Source organism: Alligator mississippiensis, chromosome 15 (genome assembly GCF_030867095.1).
Source record: "Alligator mississippiensis isolate rAllMis1 chromosome 15, rAllMis1, whole genome shotgun sequence".
NCBI lineage: Eukaryota > Metazoa > Chordata > Crocodylia > Alligatoridae > Alligator > Alligator mississippiensis.
The window spans coordinates 3,223,067-3,246,013 of record NC_081838.1 but is presented as its reverse complement, the minus strand read 5'-3'; the positions used below and the strand labels follow the sequence as shown (position 1 = coordinate 3,246,013).

The window sequence follows — 22,947 nt, the reverse complement described above, 5'->3', positions numbered from 1 at the left end:
AAAGGAGATTGTAACACCCCCCCCAAACCACAGCAGTGGCAAAGGGTGAAGAAAAGGTGTCGTTTTATTTCCCGGTTGGTCACTATAAGAACTGGTTACAGGGCGAGGTACAAAAACACCCCGGGGAGGAGAGAGAAGGGCGGGCAGGCGCCCTCCCCTCTGGCCCTGGGGGGAAGGGGGGGGTAGGTCACACAGACAGGAAGTAGCTGCATTGAAGGGGGCAGCCCCAGAGGCCCGGACCCCCCCCTCCGCCCTCCAAGGCTGGGCCCCGGCCCCCCCAGCCACGTTGTGGGAGCATACATGGAAATAAAAAAATATAAAAAGGAAAGGCCCCCCCCCTCCCGGCTCAGTCCTCCAGGACGATGGGCTCCGTGGTGCTGGCGGGCCGGGCAGGGGGCACGGGCGCCAGGGGGGCAACTGTGGGGCGTGTGGCCTTGATCTTGAGGGGCAGGTTGGGCCGGCGGGCAGCTCGCCGCATCTCCAGGTGGGTCAGGGCTTTGCGCAGTGCCCTGTAGGGGGGGAGGGGAAGGTGGGGGGGAGTATGGTCACAAGTGGGGGGGAGGTGGGTACCCCCAGACCCTGGGGGCAGCCCTGGTGTCCTCCCACCTGCCCCCCACAGCAGGCCCAGGCTCCAGCCTGCTCTGGAGCCCCCTCTCCCAGACCCCCACCCCCCAGTACCTGGTGTCCTTGGTGGCAACAAAGACGACAGGGTTGGGGGCATCAGCTGGGTTGAGCTTCTGGCGCTTGGCGGCCGGCTGCGCGCTGGCCCGGAGCCCTGAGCTCAGGGGCCGCCCGTTGGCTGAGAAGGGGACGCCACCCCCCACCACCTGCGCCGCCCACGTGGGGGGGGTAGGAAGAAGGGAAGCTCAGCTGTGCCCTGGCTCCCCAGTCCAGCCCTGGCCCCCAATCCTGCCCCAGCCCCCTACCCCAGCTGTACCAGGAAAGCCCCCACTACTCCCTCCCCATCCCACCCCAGAACCTCCCACCCTGCTGCTGGCAACCCCCTCCCAGTCCCTGCTCCATTGCCAGGTAGCCCTTCCCCCACTACGATTCCCCCCACTTCCCCCACTATGATTTCCCCCTCAAGCCCCCACCCCTCTACAGCCCCCCGCGCCCCCCGATGCCTGACAAAGCCCCCCCACCTTGCGTACCCGGGCCACGCGGTGCGCGTCACTGGCCCCCTCGTAGGCCCTCTTGCCCACGATGCCAGCCAGGCCCCGGCTCTGGCTCATCTGGTTCCGGTTGATGGGTGTCTTGGTGCCACGCGGCGTCTTGGGCTTCAGCGGGGCCTGGGCCGCTGGGTAGAGGAAGAAAAAAGGGGGCTGTAAGAACCCCTGTGGAGGCCTCCCAGTGACATGACAGTAAAGAGGTGCCAGGCCAGGTCCAACCAGTGCCCCGTTCCCAGCCCTACCCCTGACTCCCAAGCCAAGTTGGTGGCATTGGCTGTGGGGAAGCCAGAAGTCCGGGGCCATGTCCGGGCCCCGTCTCAGAGCAGGAGGTGGCCGAGAGGTGCCTGCTGGCTCCGGAGATACAGAAGAGCATATGCTCTGCCAGACGGGGTCAGACCTTAGCTCTGTCTGGCCCAGTCTCCCGTGTCCCCCAGTGGCAGGGAACAGAGTGACTAGGTCCGAGCAGGGTTTTCCTGTTCCTCTCCTACGCGCAGCGTCCAGCATGAAAGGTCCAGGATGTTCCGATTCAGAGACCGTGCCCTTCATGCCCGTGCTCCATAGTGACTCATGCCCCTTTCCTCCAAGGACATGCCTGGTCCCTTGAGGAATCAGGCTGAACTCCCAGCTTCCCCCACACCTGGGGCAACAAGCCCCACAAGTGAGAAAAAACTTCCCGGTATTGGTCCTAAATTGGCAGCCTGCTAGTTTCCCTGTGATTCCTCATGACTTCATCTTCCCCAATCAGTGATTTATAAACTCTTCATTTTTTCCACCCAAGCATCTCTCTTCTACACTGACCAGGTCTGGCCTTGTTAGCCTCTCCTCCTAGAGAAGCCCTTCCAGATCACTAGTCAGCCTTGCTGCCCTTCTCTGGACTTCTCTATCCTTTTGGAGGTGCAGGGATCAGCACCGGGCAGCGTTCCAGAGCCCTGAGCTGATGTTTATAACCAGCTGCCCATGGTGGCTCCCAGGTCTCTTTCCTGTGTGGTGACAGCTCATGTAGAGCCCATCACTGCATGCAACGCTTCTGTCATTTCTGCCCATGTTTTAGGAGCAGTGGGCATCAGCCAGGTCCCTCCTCAGCCCGAGCGTGCATCTCCAAGCTGCCCTCACCTGTGCTTAGGGCACATTATTCCACAACCCCCGCTCCTGCACAGAGCATTGCCACGGTCCAGAGAAGGGCAACTACCATGATGAGAGGCCTGGAGCTATGACCAGAGCAGGAGGGACTCAAAAGGCCAGGACAACTCAGTGTGGAGAAGGTTGAGGGGTGGCAGAACAGGTCTATCATGTCATGACAGGTGTGGACCAAGGGAACTGAGCTGTTGGTCACCAAGTCCCAGGTATAAGATCTCAGGGCACCCACTGACGTGAGCAGGGTTAAAACTCACAAGAGAAGGGCTTCTTTACTTAGCACCCCATTCCCACATGGAATTCGTAGCCACAGAAGCTGATGGAGGCAGAGAACGGAGCCAGGGGCACAAACAAATCCATGCAGAACAGATCTACCCCTAGCTGCTGAACAGAACGGGGGTGGAGGGAGGGGGGGAAGAGTTTCCTCTGAGCTGCTGTTCTTCTGTCTGCCAAATCATGCCAGAATTTTCCCAGAGCCGGGAAGGAAACAGCGGGGCTTTACCATGAGGTCCCAGAGCTCCCTTCCTTCTCATTGCCTGGGATGGAAGGGGGGGGACCGCGGCGCAACAACGGGACAGGACCATGGCCCTGTGCTCCTTGTTGACACCTGCCGGGAGGCAGCAAACACACCCTGACCTACCTGGGCAGGAGCCTATTCAGTTCCCATTCAGGGCCTATTCAGTCCCACTCCAGTCCACCAGCTGCTCTGGACCCCTCCCCATCCCCAAGACAGGCAGGGCGGGGGCTGAGGGATGGCGCTGGGCCTATCTGTCTCTGTGCAAGGGGGTTGGAGTCCCTGCTATGGATACCGATGGCAGAGAACATCCCCCATAGATGCTCAGGGACCCTAGCACACAGAGGCCTCCCACCTTGCCCCACACACACCAGCCTTACCCAGCTCCTTGACAATAGTGGCCAGGGGCAGCCGTGCCAGCGGGTGGATCTTCAGGGGTGTCTTGGCTGCCTTGGGGAGGCGAATGGAGCCTGCAGAGGGGAGGGGCAGGGACCAGGTATCAGGCAGGGGGGGTACAGTGGACAGTCACACCACTACCCAGGCTTGCTTACACCCTGCCCCCCCAAGCACATGTCCCTACCCCTGCCCCAGGCACTCTCTCACCTCCCACACACACATACCGCCCCATCCCCACTCCCAGGCACATGCACCCCCCTGCCCTATCCTGGGCTATCACATACTTCCCCTGGCGCACACACTCAGCCTTGATAGCACTGGCATTCATGGGCATGGCAGTCTCCCTCACCTGCCCTACACTCCTTGAGCCCCCCCCACCCCTGACCTTGCCCGGCTCCTACGCACACTCAGCCTTGATAGCATTAGCATTGATGGGAGCATAGGGGCGGCGGGCGGCACGCCGGGGCTGCAGGATGTCGCGGCAGACGCGGCGTGCCAGGCGGGTCAGCTTCGTAGTCTGCAGCAGGAAGGTCTGTCTGTTCTTGGCCAGCAGCTTGGCTCGGCTCGCGCTGGTCGTGTAGGGTGACAGGCTCTGCGCCTCTGGCCGTGACAAGTGGCCCCGTGAGTGTGGCTCCTGCCGACCAAGGGGGTGGGGGAGATCAGGGCTGGCTCCTGGAGACCCCTGCCCCCCAAACATAGCCCAGATGCAACCAAGGGGGTGAAGACCAGGGCTCCCCTCCTCCAAGAAGAGCCACAGCTGGCTCTCGGGAATCCTCTTTCCCCCACAAAAGGGCTATGGGGGAAGAGAGAAAGAAGGCCCAGACCCCAGGGGGAAGTCAGGGGCCCCCGCCCCAGTGCATTACCGTGGTGCTGCGGGCAGCGCCCTCCAGCTGCGTGGGGGTCTTGAGCCCCCCGTACTTCTTCCAGTAAATCCAACAGGAGGCACAGAGGCGGCACTGCATGTTGGGGGGGCCCCAGGCATACCACTGGGCCGACTGTGTGGCTGTGGTGGGGAGACAGGAGTCAGAGGAGGGGCCTTGTGCCAGGCAGCCCCCATCCTGCCCCCCCGCCACACCCCCAACTCACTGTGGCAGCTCTCGCAGGTCAGCCCCTTCTGGAAGCCGGCACCATTCATGCCGGGTTTGGAGCCCACCGAGATGATCTGATTTGGGTTTGGCTTCGTACTAGGGGTGGTCGTGGGAGGACACGGAGACGATGTCACCACAGTTCTGGATCCCTCAGGCCCCACTCCCCAGCCTTAGCAGGACTGGAGCTCTGCCTCCCAGCCCCACACTGAGGTGGAAATGTGGCCACAACCCCAGGCCCAGACTCCCTGATGGGGATGTGACCCCACCTGCTAGGCTGAAGCCCCACCCCACAGGCCCATACTGTCTAGGTGGGGCTGTGGCCCCACCCAGAGGCACAGACCTCCTCCTCCGCCCCAGACCGTCACTCACTAAGTGGGGATGTAGACCTGCTTCAGTTTGCTGTCAGCTTCCGCTGCCTTCAACCTTTTCTGCAACCAGAGATGCGGGGGTGAGCATGAGCACCATGGGGGCTCTGCCCCAGGACCCCTGTCCCTCTCATTGGGCCCCATCAGGCAGCAGGACCCCCTGTCCACAGGCAGCACTCACCTGTTGGATGTAGCGGTCAGTGGTTTTCCACATGTAGTAGAACTGCACGATGCTGGCCAGGGACTTCCAGGGCAGCTGCCGGGGCCGGAAGGCATCAGATAGCGACATGGGCCCCCTCAATCCCTCCCCCAGGGGTTGCACATAGAAAGAGGAGCTGAGATGGCACAGCTCTCCCCCCATCAACCCTATGTCCCAGGACATGGGGTGTGTCATACAGCCCAGAGCCCCCCCAGCCACTCTACACCCCAAGTCCCAGCCCCCCCGGCACTCACGAAGTCCTGCCGGATGTCATTGAAATCCTTGCCGTACTTCTCGAGTGCCTCCTCAAAGAGCATGGCCTCAGAGGCTGACCACTCCTCCATCTCATCACGGCACAGCACTGGTCCCCCCTGTGGCACCAGCGTGGACATGGCCTTGGCCAAGTCGTACCCGTTGCGCTGCAGTGTGTCCATGGCATGGAACTGGGGAAGGGATGGAAGGAGGGAGGCCATAAGCAGGGGATGCCGGTGTGATACCAAGATATCCCCCACCCACCCCAGAGACCCCCCAGTGCCCCCCCACCCTCCCTCAAACTATAGTGAGGCCAAGGGACCTCGTCTGCCCCCCCACCCCTCTCACCAGCGTGATGTCCCGGGAGGCAGCAGCGGCACTCATGTGCAGGCTGGGCTGTCGGATGGAGCTGCTGCAGTCCAGAGCTCGTGCGAAAGTCCCCACAGCCCTGGAGGGATGGGGAATGGGTGAGTGATGCCCTGGGATGGGTGGACACCCCAGAGAACCCTGAGCACCCCCTCCCAACCTGTCCCAGGCCTGGCGTGCGCCTGTGCCTCCCACCCTGTGCTCTAGAAAACCCCTCACCAACACATCCCCTCACTCCCCACCACCATATTCTGCTGGAATCACAAGGGCCCTGACAGATCACCTGGGGCTCAGCCCCATCACGATCTATCCAGACACACCATGGTCTGGCCCATTGCTGGTACCACTCCCCAGCCCATCCCACAGATGCCCAGAGCCCTCAGGCCTGGCCCTGAAGAGCGAGGGTATCAGTGGCCTGCTGCTGCCAGGGGAGCTCAAGGCACTGGAGAGAGCCCAGGCAGAAGCCAGGCCCGCCCTGCAGAGAAAGGGAACACTGTTCCCTGCCCCAATCCATATCAGTCTGACCACGGTGGGGGGCAAGGCAACATCAGAGTGACCAAGTGGGCAGCAAGATTCTCTAGGCAGAAGCCTCCAGGACTGAGCCACAACAGGAACCCTAGCACAGCCTGGTCACTGTCCCTAGCCTGGCTACAGCTGCACCCAGCACCACAAAAGAAGGGGAGAAACCCCTGACTTCTGTACCAACAGAGCGGGGAAAAATTCCCTCCCAGCCCTGTGCAGCAATAGCAGCAAAGGCCCAAGGCCTGGGAGAGCCCCCAGGGGGAGCAAGGGCAGTCGCACTGAGCTCAGCCCCCAGTGTCTGGCCAGCCTCCTCCAGACCCCATCAGGCATCTTCGCCCACTGCTCCCCGTGCTGCCAGGGCAGGTGTTTGGCTCGAGGTCCCAGTACTATGCTCTCGCGTGTGGCTGGGAGCAGAAGAGCTGTCCCTGCTCTTTCTGGCAGTGCTCAGGGCTCCTCTTACCCACCAGTTGAACAGCCTGGCCCTAGCACCCTACCCTGTGGCTCTGGGCCTCTAGACCCCCCGACTTCTCCAAGGCTGTTTAAAGCCCGTCCCTTCCCCCCTGCTCCCCCCCATCCCACACTCCCCTCACCGGGCCACCACGAGGAACTGGTCTATCTGCCGGTCCGTTAGGGGGTTGTCGGGATCCCAGACCTTCATCTCCATTTTCTGCTGGTTGCGGTTGTCAGACTCACCTGCGGGAAGCAGCTGGGTCAGGGGAGGCCCCACACACATGACTGCCTGCCTAGTCTCTTGGGAGACAGTCCTGATCCCCTTCTCCAGCCAAGGGGGATGGACGCGGTCCCCTTCCCTCCCCTCCCCATACCTTCAGCCAGCCGGTCGGGGATCTCAGCCTGGTACTTGCAGCCGACACGAATCTCGCCCTGGTCGGCCAAGAGGGTCTTCTGCACAGGGTCGAACACCAGCGAGTAGAAGAAACAGTCCTGGAACCGGGGGAGAGGAAATGAACCTTGGGCTGGGAACACCCCAGAGCCCCCAGCCCTCCAGACCCATGCCCAGGGAACTGCCCTCCCCCTAGCTGCCAGCCCAAAAGAGACTAGCTCCCCCACCTCCAGGGAGATGCACCCCCAACCCCAGCCCAAAACAGTTCTTCCCCCCCCCAAGCTCTACAGAGACCAGGACCTTGCCCCCAGAGAGCTACGACCCCCCCTCACCTCCTTCTCCAGGTACTGGCCCAGGATGTCAGTCTCGTTGAGCAGTGTCACGCTGCACTTCCCCCTGTGGGCAACCAGCAAGATCACGTGTCACATGCTGGAGTTCCCTCCCTGCCCAGGCCAGCTCAAGGAATCCCCCCCCCCCTCACCTGCCACCCCCCCACCTGCCACATGCAAAGCTTCCTCCCTGGTAGCTGCTGAGGTGCCCTCCAACACACCTTATGTGAGTGGCCGGCAGCGACTCGAACTGGCGGGACAGGAAGAGCTCGCGATGCTTCAGCTGGTGCCGCTGCTGCTCTGTCATTGTTGGTTGCTTTGACTCCTCCTCAAACTCCCCTGGGGGAACATGCCAAGCAGGGGGAGCAGGGGAAGGGGGGGTGTCAGGTAGCTCCACACAGCTCCCTCTTCATGCCAAGGAGATGGGCTCAGACCCCTGCCCACACTTCCAGGCCCCCCTCCCCGCCCCCAGCAAGAGCCGCTCCCCCCAGCCCCCATGGCAGGAAGCGGCTCCGTGGAGGCAGCTGCGGTCCAGCCCCGCCTGTCTCCAGCTCCTGGCAGCTGCCCAAGGGCTTGGGGGTGGAAAATCTACCCCTGCTCCTGCGCCCAGGAAACCCCAGGCAGAGCCCTCGCCCCCCCAATGCCATTAAGCCCACGTGGTCTGCAGCCTCCAGGCTGCACCGGGTCACGGGCCAGGGCAGCCCTGCATGGTACAGTGGGAGGAAACCCGCCACCCCTCAGCCCAGCTCTGTCAGTGCCTCCCATTCCTGACCTGCAGCCCCTCTCAGCCCCGCCGGTCCCTCACTCCTAACCCCACAGTCCCTTTCAACCCCTATCCCTGCCAGTGCCCCTCACATCCCAACTCGCAGCTCTCTGCCAGTGCCCTTCACCCCCAACCTGCAGCCCCCGCTAGCCCTGCCAACGCCCCTCACTCTTGACCCCCAAATTCTGCCAGCGCTCCCTCACCCCGGGCCCTCAGCCCCTGCGCCCCACTCCCAGGCCCCTGCTACACGGGCAGTGCTGGGAGAAACAAAACCAGCCCCCAATTTGCTCAGAGACAAGTCAGGGCAGCTCAGTCCCTGGGGTTGGACCTGGGCTGCTCTGTACCCCGTCACCCTCAGCCCAGGCCCAGGATAGACCCCCCTCCCTCCACAGTGGGAGGGGTCACAGCTCCCCCCTGGTGCCCCACTCACGGGCATTGCTGTCGGCCAGGCTGTTGAGGCTGCTGGAGATGTCACGGCGCCGGAAGAGGCAGACGACCTTGGCCTCCACATTGCCGTTGGCTGTCTGGGGGCAAGAGTGAAAGGCTGCCACAGCGCCCTGGGCACAGTTGCCCCCTGCATGTCTCCCCAGCCCCCCCAGCCTTGGTCTGCAACCCCCCACATCCCCTCAGTCAAGCCCTCCTCTGCCCCCCCAGACCTGCCCCACAACCCCCTCATCTCCCAAGGCAGGCCAGGCCCACCCCAGCCCAAACAAGACTCCCCCCGTGCAACCCCCAGACAAGCCGAGCCCCCTCAACCCTCTGCAGAACTGCCCCAGAGCAGGGCCTCAAAGGGGGGGAAGGGGCCTGGACGCCAGCCCCTGGGGCATGGGAGGGGGCGCGACTCCATCCTGCCGGGGTCCGTCCCCAGGGCGGCACCGGGGCCTCTCACCTTGTTGAGCTCCTCGATGCGCCGGACGAGATAGGGGTTGCTAGAGGAGTTTTCGAAGTAGACGTAGTCTGGGGGCGGGGAGGGAAGGGGGGGCTGTCAGGGGGGGCAAAAGCGGCGGGACCCCCAACCCAGCCCCAGCACCGACCCCTGCAATCAGCCCCCCTGAGGCCTAGTGCCCCCGACTGCGGCCCCCGGGGCGATCCCCACCCCCGCGCCCAGGGGCTGAATCTCTCTTGCTGCCCTCCCCCGCCCTGACCTGCCCCCCAGCCCCCATCTAGATACACCCCCCCGGGATCCCCAAACTCCCCGTGGGGCCGCCTGCCCCCCACTCCCCCACACGGCTCCCCACCCCCTGGGATGACCTGTCCCAGCCCCCCCAAACTGCCCCCTCAGAGCTCATCGACCCCCTCCAATACCCCTCGGGGGCCGAGCTACCCCAGGGACCCCCAAATCACCCCTCGGGGGCAGAGCTGCACCCCCACCCCCCTCCAAATACCCTGGGGGGGGCCGCTACCCCCCCCCCAGCAACACCCCAGGGCTCTGAAAAGTTACCCCCCAGGCCCTCAAACTGCCCCCACTCCCTCCAAATACCCCAGTGGGGGGTTACATAACCCAGCCCCTCCACTTGCCCCCAAGCTACCCCCGAGATGACCTGCCCCCCTCACCCCCCCGAATGCCCCACGGGGGATATCTACCCCAGCCCCCACGGGCTCAACTCCCCCCACCCCCTCCAAATACCCAGGGGGGGCACTTGCCCCTCCCCCCCAGGGGACGGGGGTCGGTTCCGGTTCCGGTTCGGTGCCGGGCCCCACGCGCGCACTCACCGCCCACCCGGTACATGTTGGCCGCCATGGCCCCGGGCCTGGCCCGGCTCGGCTCGGCGGAGCTCGCTACCGGCAGCCCCGGCCGCTCTTCATCGCCTCCCGCCGCCGCCTCCTCCTCCTCACGCAGCGCCACTCGGGTGTTTCCGCCTCCGCTTCGGACGTTTCCGGTGCCGCTCGGGTGTTTCCGCCGCCAGCTCGGGCACTTCCGGCATCACTCGGGCGTTTCCGTCACCGCCCTGCCGCTTCCGCCACCACCTCGGGCATTCCCGCCAGCACTTCGAGTATTTACGGCGGCGCTCGAGTATTTCCGCCCCTAACTCCACTCTCGGCCACTTCCGCTGCTAGCTTCGGGCCCCCCCCCGGAAGAGCCTTGGCTCGGTTTCGGCTCTTTCCGGCAGCACTCGAGTCTTTCCGCCCGCCGCCGCTTTCGGCTCCTTCCGGAAAGGGGGGGTACTTCGGGTCTTTCCGGCTCCCCATTAACCTTTTCCTCGCCGTGTCGCACCATTTCTTCCCTTTTACTCCCTCGCCCTCTTTAGCATATATGAGCATAGATCTGGCTTCTATTTGCATATATTAGCATAGAACCAAAAAAAATAGACATGCACCCTCCATACCCCCAGTTAGTGACTCTTTAGCCCCAACCCCAAGGCGCTGATGAGATGCAGCCAGTGCTGAGGTGGAACATGGGGATGCTGGTGCAAACATGCAGCCACCTCTAGGGTGGGGCACAGCTCCCCTGCATCCAGGGATACCTCTGAGCCCAACGCAAAGATGCAGCCACCTCTGCGGTGGGGCAGACCCCCCCACTGCCCCAGCCGAGCCTCCCCGCCCCACCAGGAAGGAGACGGGAGCCCGGCCCCTGATGCCAAGGCTTTATTTGGGCCTGTCACAGTGTCGAGAGCGGCTTGGAGCAGCCGGGAATGTAAACGAAGGTGGGGGGGCTGCATCCTGCCCCCCCCAGACTTGGTCCCGTGGAGGAGGGAGGGGGTGCTTGGCCCCTCCCTGCTTTGGCACTGCCTGCCTCCCCCTCCTGCTCTGCCCTGGGGGAGTTATGGTTAATGAAGCAGGTCACATCGTTAGCGTGAGTTAGTGCCGCGGCTGGCTGGGGGTGGGGGGGGCACTCAGGGCCCCCCCCCAGCCTCCTGGAAGGAGAGGGAGGTGGAGGAGAAGGAGCGGCTGCGGGGGGGCACGGCGCCCCCCCCGCTCAGCACCCGCCACTGGAAGATGCTGGTGTCCTTGCCCCCCAGCGAGACCAGGTGCCCGTCGTCGTGGGTGAAGCGCACGTTGGTCACGTGGCTGCCGTGGCCACCATACATGTGGCTGGGGGCCTGTGGGAGGGAGGAGTTGTGGGGTGCAGGAGTTGGGGGGCTGAGACCCCCCCATAGAACCCCAGTGCCCCCCTAAGGTCCCAGAGCCTCCTCCAGGCCCTGCTGAGCCACCCACCCCATATGAGACCTCCTAGAGCTCCCCAGCTGCACTGAAACCCCCCACCCCAATAAGAGACCCCTCCAAAACCTCAGGACCCCCACACTCTCTGCAGCAACCCCAGCTCTGAATATAAGACCCCCCCCTAAAACCTCAGGAAACCCCTCGAGTTCGGCCAGCCATATTGTGGAACCCCCCCCGGTCCCCCCACCCCCAGCAGAGACCCCCCTCAAGACACACTACCCACTACCTGGCCTACAAGGCGGAGTGTGCCCCCCACCCTGATACCTGCCCCCTCTCCAGGCAAGATGCCCTGGGCAGAGACACGCCAAGACAGCCAGGGCCCTCTGCCCCAGAAATTCTCCGATCCAGAATTGCCTCAGGTCCAGGGCAGAAGGGCCTGGCACCCCCACCCCAACCCCCAGGGAGGGGGCGGGGGGGGCATCTGACCTTGGCACGGGAGCAGGGGTACTGGAAGAGATGCACCTTGCAGAAGTCATCGGCCACGGCCACCACGCGCTCGCTGTGCGACCGGCACAGGGAGTTGATGTCTGTGCCGTCCGAGCCATCCGGCCACACGCCTGCACACACATGAGCACGTGTGGGCATTCCTCTGTGCCCCCTGCCCCCCCTGGTTCTCCCCGGCACCCCCAGGGGACACCCCCAGGGTCCCCCTCCCCATGTCCCCAGCTCACCGAAGACGTGGAATCCGAGCACGCAGGTGTACGTTGCCCACTCCCGGTCCCGGCTCTCGAACCGGTTACGCAGCAGCTTGCAGCTCCCAGCCACGTCCCCTGGGGGGGCATGGAAGGGGTGTGGGGGGGATGCACAGCCTGACTCCCTCCAGCCCCAGCCCCCTTGGAAGCTCCTCAGCCCCATGCAACCCACTTCCAGCCCCCTCACCCCATGGGGACCCCAGACCCATGCAACCCACCCTGCAGCTACCCCATCCTCCAGGCCGCATGGAGACCCCTCCAACCCGCCCTCACACCATGCAACCCCGCTCTACCTCATGCAACCCCACCCACAGCCTCCATCCCATGGAGAGCCCCCCACCCTGCAGCTACCCACCCTCCCAGCCCCCATGGAGACCTCCCTGAACCCCCCCCCAGCCAACCTGGAAACCCCCAGAGACACCCAACCCCATGCAACCCCCTTCCCTCCAATCCTGCCACACCCAGTTGAGCCCCCCAGCGCAGCCCATTGGAGCCCCCCGCAGCTCACAGTAGAGGATCTCATAGTCGCCTGAGTTGGACATGATGAACTTCCCGTCCTTGGACCAGTCCAGGTGGGTGATAAAGCTTGAGTGACCCTGGCAGGGGGGGAGGGGGGTATAGCAGGGGCATGAGACAGACAGACCCCGCCATTATGCCAGAGGCCTATAGCCCCATCCCAGGACCCCGTCCCAGGGCCAAATGCTGACAGTCTGACCAATGGCTGGACCCGTACCCTAGCCAGTACCCCTCCCCAGCCCCCCCAACACTCTAGACCCCCCCACAAACCCAGAACCCCCCACCCTGCTCCTGTACCCAGCACCCCAAGACTCCCACACCCAGCCAAAGCCCACCCCAGTCCCCAGCCCCATTTTGAGATCCCCCTACCTGCCCCTGCCCCTCCGAGCACCAAGACCCGCCTCCCAGACCCCAATACCCAGAGACCGCCCCCCAGCACCGACAGACCCTCTCACCTTGATTCTGCCCCACCTAGCATCCAGAGATCTCCCCCCCTTCTTTGCCCCTGCCCCCTTGCCCACCGGCCCTCAGGGCTCACCGTGCAGCGGCCAAGGCGGCTGTACTTGCGAGCACCGTCACCCACGCTATAGATGTAGATGAAGTTGTCGTGGGACCCGATGGCCAGGAACTCCCCGTCTGCAAGGGGGGGGCAGTGAGCCCATGGGGGGGGCTAGGACCCTGGGGGTGCAGAAAGGGGGGTTGGGGCTTTGGAGGGGAGGAGGGGGCCCACGGGGGCAGGTGTGACCCTATGGAGGAGCTGTGACCCTATAAATCCCTGTAGGGGAGATAGGAGGAACCATGGAGAGGGTGGGGGGTGACTCCGTGGGGGGGGGGGGGGTGCGACCTGGTGAGTAGCGCATGACCGAGAGCTGCTCGTTGCCGTCCGAGCCGCTGGCTACAACCTGCTGCGTCTCCGTGTCCAGCACCAGCCACCTGTAGGGGATGGGGGGTCAGGGCCCCTGGGAAAAAAAGGGCCTGAGGGAGGGGGGGCACCAGCTGCCCCCCCACCCCCCGCCCCAGGGGGGGCAGTTACCGTCCAGTGTTGAGTCCCACGGCCGCCACCTGCCCGCTGGGGTGGAAGTCAGCGCACAGCCCTGTGTCCTGGGGGATGGGAAGCGTCAGCCGGGCCCAGCAGCCCCCCAGGCTGCAGGTCCAGCACCCCCAAGTGCCCTCCCAAATGTCCCCCCTGAGGCCACAGACCACCCCCCAAACACCCCCACAGGGCTGCAGAGTCCCCCAAGACTCTCCTTGACGCCACAGCCCCCAAAGGCCCCCCCCCCCACCTCGAGGAGCAGGCTCCAGGCCAGGCTGTGGGCAGCGCCGTCCCATAGGCAGAGCTGTCGGTCGTGGCCGCAGGTGAGGAAGACGCAGAGCCGCGGGTGTGTGGCCAGGCCCCACAGTTCATCTGTGTGCCCCTGGGGGAGCAGAGCAGGCTGTGACCCCTCCCCCCCCCCAGCTCATCCGTGTGCCCCTGGGGAGGGGAGCAGCTGTGACCCCCCAACCCCCCTGCAGCTCGTCCGAGCACCCTGAGGCAGCAAGGTGGGCTCGGACCCCCAGCCTCTGCCAGCTCTAACCCCCCCCCCCCAGGACTCCCACAGCTCCCTTCTGGCCCCATAGCCCCCACACAGCCCACTCAGCCTCCCTACAGCACATCCAGATGCTGCTGGGCACATGAACGGGGCAGGCTGGGAACCTCCAGCCCCCCAAGGCCCCCCCCAGTGTAGCTATACCCCCCATTACCTGGACAATGGGGACGAAGCCCTGGGCCAGCCCCCCCCGCAGCACTGCGTTGCGTGTCGTCCCCACCAGCAGCTCCCCCCCGGCACCTTCTGCGATGGTGCGCACGGCCCCAAACCGCTCAGACAGCTGGGGGAGTGGGAGGGGGGTGTCAGGGGGCAGCTGGAACCACCCTGCCCAGCCCCCAGAGCTGGGGAGAGCCCAGCATCTGGGCTCCCAGCCCCCGCTGCTCTCATCCCCCACTGCCCCCGAGGACCCCGGCATCCGGGCTCCCTGCTCTCAACCCGCACTCCTACTCCCTTCCCCAGGCTGGAGACAACTCAGGCACCCAGTCCTACCAGCTCTCACCCCCCAGTCTCACCACCCAGAGAACCCAGGTGTCCGGCCTCCCAGGCCCCCCAGCTCTCACCCCCAACACCACCCCCGAGAGAAACCAGGTGTCCAGCCCATCACCTCGGCCTCCTGCAGCAGGCTGAGCTCGGGGCTCCAGTGCACGAGGCGCCGGTCCTTGCCCCCCCCGCTCAGCACAGAGCCGTCACGGCGCAGACACAGTGCGAAGACGCTGCCCTCGTGTGCGTGGGTCTGCCGACCGATTTGATACGTCTCTGCAAGGGGATGGGGAGGTCAATGCAGGACCCAGATGTCCGGGCCCCCAGCCCCCTACTCTCCCCCCCAGTCCCTCCTCCCCCTCCCAGAGCTAGAGAAAACCCAGCCCCCTGTGCTCTCACCCACTCCCCTCTGAGAGCTGGAAAGAGCCCAGGCATCCAGGCCCCTCTGCAGAGGGAACCCAGGCATCCAGTGGTCCATACCTTTGGCGCCCCGGCCCAGCGTGCGCACATCAGCAGCTGCCCGGGTCCAGGTGAGGATGTTCCCCTCCGAATCACCTGTGAGGACGTCGCCACCAGCATCGAACACGAAGCATTGGATGAACTTGGGCTTTTTGTACTTCTGGGGGAGGAACGGGGGTGGGGGGGTGAGCAGGAACCCAGACCCCCTGCTCCAAGCCCCTGGGCCTGAGAGAACCCAGGTGTTGGGGGATGAGAACAGGGGAGCTGGGAGCCTGGACACCTGGGATCTCTCGAGCCTGGGGAAGGGAGCACGACTGGGTGTGGAGAGCAGGGAGCCCGGACACCTGGGTTCAATTCAGCTCTGGGAGGGGAGTGGGGTCTGGGTGACAGAGCGGGGAGACTGGGGGCCTGGACGCCTGCGTTCTCTCCAGCTCTGCGACAGGGTGGGGTGAGAGCAGGGGGGTCTGGGAGCCTGGACACCCGGGTTCCCCCCCCACTCGGGGAGGGCAGGGGGTGAGGCCTGGGTCCCGCTGTCCCACCCCCAGGCCACATACCCCAAAGATGCCCTGCTTCTTGCTGAGGCTGGCTCCGCTCCAGGTCCAGAAGTAGACGTGGGATTTGCCCCCGGTGATGATGCGGCTGCTGTCTCGCGGGTCGAACTCCACTGTCAGAACCGACTCATTTGTGCTCTGGGGGGGACGCGGGCAGGGGGGTCAGCGCACTGCCCGGACACCTGGGTCCCGACAGCGCAGGGTGGCTGGGAGCCTGGGGGCTGGGTTCTCTCCAGCGCTGGGAGGGGACTGGGGGCTGGGATCCTGGACACCTGGGTTCCCCCAGCACTGACCTTGATCTCGGCCTGCTTGGTGCCGCGAGCCCAATCCCAGACCGACATCATGTGCTCGTTGGAGTCATCCACCACGCACAGGAAGGTGCCCTGCTCCTGGGGAGTGTAGGGGGTGGGAGAGGGTCAGCCATGGGGGGGACAGGCACCATGCAGGGGAAAGGGGCATGGAAACCCTCCTCCTTGGACCTGCCAGAGGCTAGGGATGCAGGCAGGAATCCCATACCTTGCCACATCATCCCCCAAACCACCCTCCATGGCCCCCCCAGCCCCCCCTTCTCCATGCCCCCAGCAGTGGGAAGGGTCCCCAGCTGGACTCACAGCGATGGAGAAGGCGAGGGAGCCGACACCACGCTCAAAGCTGCCGGAGCCGAGCTGCTGTAGCAGCAGGAGCGAGGATGAGTCCCAGATGTGCACCAGTGGCTGCAGCGGCTGTGGAGGGGGGCGCAGGGTCAGCACCCAGACGCTGGGGTTCCCTGCCCCAGCACGGGGTGTGGGGGGGAAGCAGGGAGCCCGAATGCCCGGGAGGGGAGTGGGGCTGGGTGTGAGAACAAGGGGGTGGGAGCCCAGATGCCTGGGGTCTCTGGCAGAGAAGGGGGGCTGGGGGTGAGAGCATGGGGCCTCAGCTGACTTGACTCATCATCATCTCCCTGCTGATCTCTTCACCCTGTAGGTGTTAACACCCCCCTACCTCCTTCCTCCAGGTCTCCAAGGCTAGCGGAGCTGTCACCCCTCAGCCTGGCCTGCGTCTCCTTGCAGCTTCACCACCCCACGAAGGCCCGTTCTGCTTTACATGTGTAAACAAGACGTTTGGGACTACACGGTCTCGGGGCGATTCTAGTCTGGCTTCTTGCGGTTTTGCAAGTGAATGGAGGATTTAGGCATTAACGCCTCTAGTTCCTTGTGGTTTTTAAACTCAGTGGAGGCTCTGGCCATTAATGCATCTGGTTTCTTGTGCGCTTTCAGTTGAAGATCGAAGCTAGCCACGGGCGCGCCTCCCAACACTGTTATATTTCTTTTTGCTTTAATTTTAAACTGAAATCTCCAGGCACCAGCTGATCTCACCTGGTGTGCGGCCGCCCAAGGACCCTGGTGTATGAGAAAGCCTCATTGCTCTCCCATGGGAGGTGGTTGTGCTACACGGGGCATCACACTACACCCCCCGTGCCCCCTTTCCTACACCCTGGATGCACCCATGGACTGAGCTGTCTTGCCTTCTGCTGCCCCCCATCCCGGCCTGCCCATGTCCCCCTGCTCTTCCTCCGCCCCATAGATGAGTCTGACTTCTCACGGACAACCTCATCTCCAGCCACATCATATTAGCCCAGGGCAACGGTACTCGGGAACAGAGAGAGCATGGTGGCAGATGACGGAACAAGGAGCAACGGTCTCGAGTTGCAGGAAGGGAAGTTGAGGTCAGACATTAGGAAGAGCTTTCTCACGAGGAGGGTAGTAAAGCACTGGAAGAGGCTCCCCTGAGAGGTGGTGCAATCTCCATCCTTGGAAGTTTTGAAGACCCAGCTAGACAAAGCCTTGGCTGGGATGATGTAGCTGGGGCTGGTCCTGCTTGGAGCAGGGGGTTGGACTAGATGTGACCTCCTGAGGTCCCTTCCAACCTGAATTTTCTATGATTCTAGTAAAATCCCCGCTGACCCGGCAAGCTGGGGTGCAACGCACCTACCAGAGATGACCATGGAAGTCTGCAGGGCTACAGAAACAGCACCTGCTGCTGACTTTTGCCTGGTGCCTTGTGCTTTTAGATGTAACATCTCTCTCTATACCTAACACGGGACATTTTTATATGGCATATACATGAAGTTTATATGCAATATGTGTACACAGGACACATTGCAGACAATCTACAGTCTCGCCAACTCTCATGATGTTTGGCGAAGAATAACACCAAAAATCATGAGAGTTGGAAACACTGAATCTATTATATATGTAAGAGATTAACTCAGGTTTTGCAGATGATCTATTATATATGTAAGAGATGATGCCGGATACACACCGCAACTGTTTTGCCAACAATGCTACATCGTGACATAAGGATTATTTTTGCCTTGGTCATGGTGTTTTTAGGCACCTGCTATGTTTTTGTAGGTCATACAGAATTCGATGCAGAAATTACGTGCTTTATATATAGTATGTGTTTCACACGCAACAGACTTTAGAGAGAATTGATGATATAATATAGATACAGCCCTGCTTTCCCTGTGGCGGGTTCAGTGTTAGGTCTGTGCTGTGTCAGGGTTGATGGCACTTTTATGTGGAGTTTAGAGGATGGTTTATGGCTTGGTTTAGACAAGACTGACCCTGTTTCAGGCAAGGGATTGGACTAGATGTGACCTCCGGAGGTCCCTTCCAGGCCCACTTCTCTAGGACTTTATACTACCATTTTGTCAATAATACTAATTAAATATTGATTACTTGTTGACAGGTCTGCTGTCTTTTTTAATACACCTGTGTTTTTATATGCAACATATAATTTCACATGTAATAAAACAGATACTATGTATGAAACACATACACGTCACCTATTTTATACAAAATAGACAACGTATAGTATATGCTATTATAGATACTAGGATTATTTTGCCCATAATACTAGATAGTTACATGTAGATTAGTTGTGGTGTTTTTATACACCTTCTACGTTTTCACATGTAACACATAATATTATGCATAATGTATCTGTTTTATGCATAATGCACTTTATATATAATTGATGATACAATGTATATGCTATGATTGTTTCTTCAATAGTACTAATTAAATATTTATTACTTTTCCCCTTGGTGGAGGTTGTGTTTTTGTATACCTCATGTTTTTATATACAATATATATAATTTTATGTATAACAAGTTAGATACTATGTATAAAACACGTGTAGGTGTAACATACTTTAGACACAATAGATGATGCATAGCATATACAGTTACTTTGCCAATAAAACTAATGACCTATTTTGTTGTTTGTTGTGTTTTTATACACTGCATATGTGCTTAAACATAATATTCTTATTCATACATGTGATTTACACATATGTATTTTATGCGTAATATATTGTATACGTAATCAATAACACATAACATATACTATAGTTATCTTGCCAATAATAAAAAAATGCAAATTATTTACTTCTGTGTTATCTTAAAAATGTTTTATAGACAGTAGGGGTTTAGGTTTCACCCAAGGAACCTTGTCTGCTTATAGATAGTATGTATTTTTATATGCAACATGTTTAATGGATAAAAAGCATTTTGTGTGTAACGTGCTGTATACGCAGCAGATGATACATAATATAAACAAGATGTCAAGAGCGCTACGTAACTGCATGTTAGTTATTTTTGCCTCATTTGTTGTGTTTTTAATATGCAATATCTTTATACACGTTTTGCACATAATATATTTTCTGTGCGTTTCCTCAAGTTCCCTTGCTGCAACTGGAGCCCATTGCTCATTTGATATGCAACAGGTGATAGACAAGATACACTATGCTCACTTTGTCGATAGTAATAAACCAGCACATTATTTCGCCTAGTTTGCTGTGTTGCTATACACCATGTGTTTTTAGATGTAATACCTAACTTCATGCATAATATATAGGTATTTCATACATTATACATGCTTTACAGAGACTACTACGTTTTATAGATCATCGATCCATCATGCGTACTCTGATTGTTCTGCTAATGACAGCAATTAATTATAGATTGATTACTTCCATGCAGAACTTGATACTATTACATGCAATAGATATCTTACTCTTCTGCTAACCTATAGAGGTGCTTTTTAACGGCAGAAAAAGTGTTGTGTTGTGTTGGTGTTGGACAAGGCACCCCCTGCACCCCCTCTTTCTCAGAATCCTACATGTGCCCCGGACGCCGGGGTTCTCTCCACCCAGGGCGGGGAGTGGGGGTTGCAGCAGGGGAGCCTGGACACTTGGGTTCCCACCCAGCTCCAGAGAGGCGAGTGGGGACTGGGAGAGAGCCCAGACTCCTGGGGTCTCCCCCCAGCTTGGGGAGGGGAGTGGGGGTGTCCCCCCAGCGTGGAGAAGGGGAAATTGGTACCTTGCCATCCTTGTCCACACCGGCTGCCTGCCCCGTGGCCACACGCACGCGGTCTGGATGCACTGCCAGGCTGGGGGAGAAAGCGGTGAGTTAAGACTTTGGGGGGCTTCCCCAGCCTGCCCCCCATTCTTGTGACCCCCCGCTCCCCAGCCCCCACTCACCAGCGCACGCAGTCGGTGTGGCGCAAGTAGTGGCGCTGGCGCCGGACACTCAGGTCCAGCAGTACCACGGCACAGGCCACGAAGTAGACCAGCTCGCCTGAGCCCAGCACGTGCAGGTTGGAGCGCCCGTCCCGGCCCCGGTACCCATAGCTGCCCCGTGGGGTCAGGGGTCAAGGGGCAACCACACCCGGTCATGGCGGAGGCATGTCTGGGGGAGGTGGAGATGCCCAGGGGGGTGGGCCCTGGCAGGGGGATTGGGGTATGGTAGGGGGGGAAATCCCATAGCTGGGGGTCCTGGCAGGGAGATAGAGATGGGGGGGGAGGGTCCTGGCGGGGGATGGAGAGACCTGGGGGAGGGTTTTGGGCCTGGGGGGGGTCCTAACAGGGGGATAGAGAGATGGGGGGGGTCAGGGTTGGGGTCAAGGTCAGGGTCAGGATACACCCACTCCAGCTGCAGGCGCTCGGGGGGCAGCTCGGCCCGCAGCCCCTCGTAGTGAGGGACGCCCGACGGGATGTACATGGTGATGGGCCGGCCCCGCAGGAACATCTTGATTGACCGGCCCTCTGCAGGGGGTCAGGGGTCACAGGAGGGCATGGGCACCCTTGAGCCAAGCCCCCCAACCCCTCTATGGCCTTCCCCACCCCTGAACAGCCTCCCCCAGGTCCCCTATGACCCCTGGTCCCTAAACGACCCCCTCTGGCCCCTGCCCGATTTCCTTGGCCTGGATACGACCCCCCAACCCCTGTATACTGCTCCCAGTCCCTCTGACCCCTGCCTCCTCTGTGACCCCTCTAGGCCCTATAACAAATAGGGAGTCTTCCTGGACCCTAGGACCCCCCAGTCCTTATATGACCCCCCGACCTCCATATACCTCCCCAGACCCTATACAAAGCACCCCCTCCCCACACAAACTGCTATACGATACCCCCCCCAGCCCTATCTGACCTTTCCAGGCCCTATATGGCTGTTCCCAGCCCCTACAATCCACCCCCCAACCCTATATGACCTCCTTGCCTCCATATGACAGACCCTATATGAAGCCCCTCCAGTCCCCATACAACTGTTATAGGACTGTCCCCCAAGGCCACCTCACCCAGGTTGTAGTTCCCGCGCCGGGAGCCCAGGGGACCTGCAGACATGGCGGGGGAAGGGGGTCAGGGATGTGGAGCTGAAAGGGTTAAAGCCCCCTAAGCCCCCCAATACCCCCACACTCACCTGGGCTCAGGGTCGGATCCTTCACCCGGCTGAAAGGGAAGAGCAGTGTCAGCGGGGGGGGACATGGACACCTGGGTTCGCTCCAGCTCGGAGAAGGGGTAGAGGGGGGTGCTGGCGCCCGGACACCTGGGTCCCCTGGCTGGGCGGGGGGTGCGTGGGGGGGTCCGTACTTCTCCAGGCTGCCGCAGCGCGCAAGCAGGTTGGCCGTGGACGCCGCCTTCTTGCTGAGCCTCTGCCGGGGCTTGGCCTTGTCAGGCTTGTCCGAAGAGCTGCTCCGCTGCAGCCTGGGCGGCAGAGAAGGGTTAATGCTGGGGGACCCCCCCCGACACCCCCTGAGCCCCAAAGAACCCAGGCGTCCGGGATACTCACAGCTCCTTGTGGGGGGGCGCCGGTGGGGGGGCCGTGGGCACAGGGGAGGGGGCAGCACTGCTGCTGCTGCTGCCCCCCGAGGGGGTCCCGGGCTGGGGGGGCTCCTCGGGGGAGGGTGGGGGGCTGCGGGGAGGACCAGGAGGGGTGGCCCAGCCCCCCGCCTCCCCCTGCAGAGCCGACTCCTCCGTCTGCGTCCCGGTGCTCACAGGGGGGCTGCGGGGGGCCGGGGGGGACCCTGGGCCGGGTGTGGGATGTGGCCAGGGGTCCAGGCCAGCGCCATTCTCTGTGGGGGGAGGGAGGTCAGGGCCCCCCCAAAGTACCATGGACTCCCTGCCCAAAACCTCCGGGTCCCCCCAGACCTAGACACCCCAGAGCCCCCCCCCGCACCCCCCAAGAGCACCCAGGAACCCCCATCCCCCCACCAGCACCCCCGAGGACAGCCTCCGCTCAGGGCTCTTGCCCTCCCTGGCCCCCCAGCGCCCCCTGGGGGCTGCCCCCCTGCTCCCCAGCGCCCCCTGGGGGCTGCCCCCCTGCTCCCCTCCCCCCCCAGGGGCTGCCCCAGGCCGACCAGGTGGCAGGCTGTGCGCCAGCCGGGGGATCTGCCGGTCGTGGAGGCCGAGGCGCCGCAGGGCGTCCGCCAGCGCCGCCTTCACCAGCTCCAGCTCCTGCTCCTGCCGCCGCAGCCGCTGCTCCAGCCCCGCCAGCGGGTCCTCGCCTGCGCGCACACACGGCGGGGCGACCCCGGCTCAGAGCTGGCCGGGCCCCCAGCCCACTTCCACCCCTGGGGCCCCAGCCCCTGCCTCCCAGGGTGGTCTGGGGGTGACAGTAGCTGGGGGGGGGGCAGCTGAGACCCAGGACGCCCGGGGCCCCCCAGCGCTGGGAGGGGGCGGGGGGGGCAGGGGGGCGGGTGCTGGGGTCCCCCCGCCCGTCCCGCCGAGGCGCAAAAGTCACGGAGAAAGTGCCTTTATTGTGGGTGCGCGGAGGGGTCTGCTCGGTGCCCCCCCCGCCTGGCGCCCGCGCTGTCCGTGGGGGGCCGGGGCTGGGCCCCGGGGGGGGGGGGGCTCTGCCCCGCTCCGCAAAGTTATTGGGGGGGGGGGCTGGGTCCAATGGGAAGTTGCGAACACGGCGTCCCGTCCCGGCTCTGCCCGGGGTGGGGGGGTGTCCAGGGCATGGCGGGGCTGGGGGCTCCGGGACACGGGGTGGGGGCAGCCTGGGGTCTCGGGGGGGGCTGGGTTCTCCGGGGTGGGGGGCCGGACGCCTGCGTCCCCCTCCCCCCGCCGTGCCTCAGTTTCCCCGCACTGACCGCCCGCTCCCGGCTCCATGGCCCGCGCCCGCTGCGCCGCCCCCCCCAGGAAGCGCCGCCGCCGCCGAGTCACTTCCCCCGCCCCCCGCCCCCCCCGCGGGACCCGGCGTCCGGGGCGCTCCCCCCCCCCCGCTCTAACCACTGCGCCGCA

General features: G+C 62.3%; 2 protein-coding genes across 3 annotated transcripts; both read right to left on the bottom strand.

The window, feature by feature from the left end:
• Positions 1–46: 46 nt before the first annotated feature.
• Positions 47–9,797, bottom strand: MTA2 (metastasis associated 1 family member 2). Of its 2 annotated transcripts, none has more exons than XM_059718455.1 (18): positions 9,652–9,797; positions 8,828–8,895; positions 8,369–8,462; positions 7,397–7,514; positions 7,179–7,242; positions 6,830–6,947; positions 6,596–6,698; positions 5,466–5,565; positions 5,120–5,308; positions 4,848–4,922; positions 4,671–4,729; positions 4,300–4,397; positions 4,077–4,216; positions 3,619–3,847; positions 3,198–3,287; positions 1,143–1,297; positions 679–827; positions 47–509 (listed from the first exon to the last, which is right to left on the bottom strand). In XM_059718455.1, the coding sequence occupies exons 1-18, from the start codon at positions 9,677–9,679 to the stop codon at positions 347–349; spliced, it is 2,040 nt and encodes a 679-aa protein (XP_059574438.1). In that variant the 5' UTR covers positions 9,680–9,797; the 3' UTR covers positions 47–346. The 2 variants fall into 2 exon arrangements, with proteins under 2 accessions (XP_059574438.1, XP_059574439.1); XM_059718456.1 differs by having other exon boundaries at positions 1,152–1,297.
• A 711-nt stretch (positions 9,798–10,508) lies between these two features.
• EML3 (EMAP like 3) lies at positions 10,509–22,893 on the bottom strand. The gene is made up of 23 exons (XM_059718417.1): positions 22,797–22,893; positions 22,062–22,208; positions 21,494–21,776; positions 21,295–21,408; positions 21,125–21,153; positions 21,003–21,038; positions 20,349–20,472; positions 19,909–20,058; positions 19,748–19,817; positions 15,996–16,106; positions 15,678–15,773; positions 15,388–15,522; positions 14,855–14,993; positions 14,499–14,650; positions 14,049–14,174; positions 13,592–13,723; positions 13,342–13,409; positions 13,153–13,241; positions 12,847–12,944; positions 12,301–12,388; positions 11,772–11,870; positions 11,527–11,657; positions 10,509–10,979 (listed from the first exon to the last, which is right to left on the bottom strand). The coding sequence occupies exons 1-23, from the start codon at positions 22,813–22,815 to the stop codon at positions 10,773–10,775; spliced, it is 2,643 nt and encodes an 880-aa protein (XP_059574400.1). The 5' UTR covers positions 22,816–22,893; the 3' UTR covers positions 10,509–10,772.
• Between the last annotated feature and the right edge of the window lie 54 nt (positions 22,894–22,947).

Excerpts from the sequence above, each read along its gene's own strand:
- EML3 (XM_059718417.1), bottom strand. Across the intron at positions 21,039-21,124 it reads GGATCCGACCCTGAGCCCAG|GTCCCCTGGGCTCCCGGCGC; the intron begins GTGAGTGTGGGG and ends CCATGTCTGCAG. Across the intron at positions 13,724-14,048 it reads GCTTCGTCCCCATTGTCCAG|GGGCACACAGATGAACTGTG; the intron begins GTAATGGGGGGT and ends CTGCTCCCCCAG.
- MTA2 (XM_059718455.1), bottom strand. The coding sequence starts at position 9,679 with ATGGCGGCCAACATGTACCGGGTGGGCG. Across the intron at positions 4,217-4,299 it reads GACCTGCGAGAGCTGCCACA|CCACACAGTCGGCCCAGTGG; the intron begins GTGAGTTGGGGG and ends TCCCCACCACAG. Across the intron at positions 3,848-4,076 it reads GCGCTGCCCGCAGCACCACG|GAGCCACACTCACGGGGCCA; the intron begins GTAATGCACTGG and ends CTTGGTCGGCAG.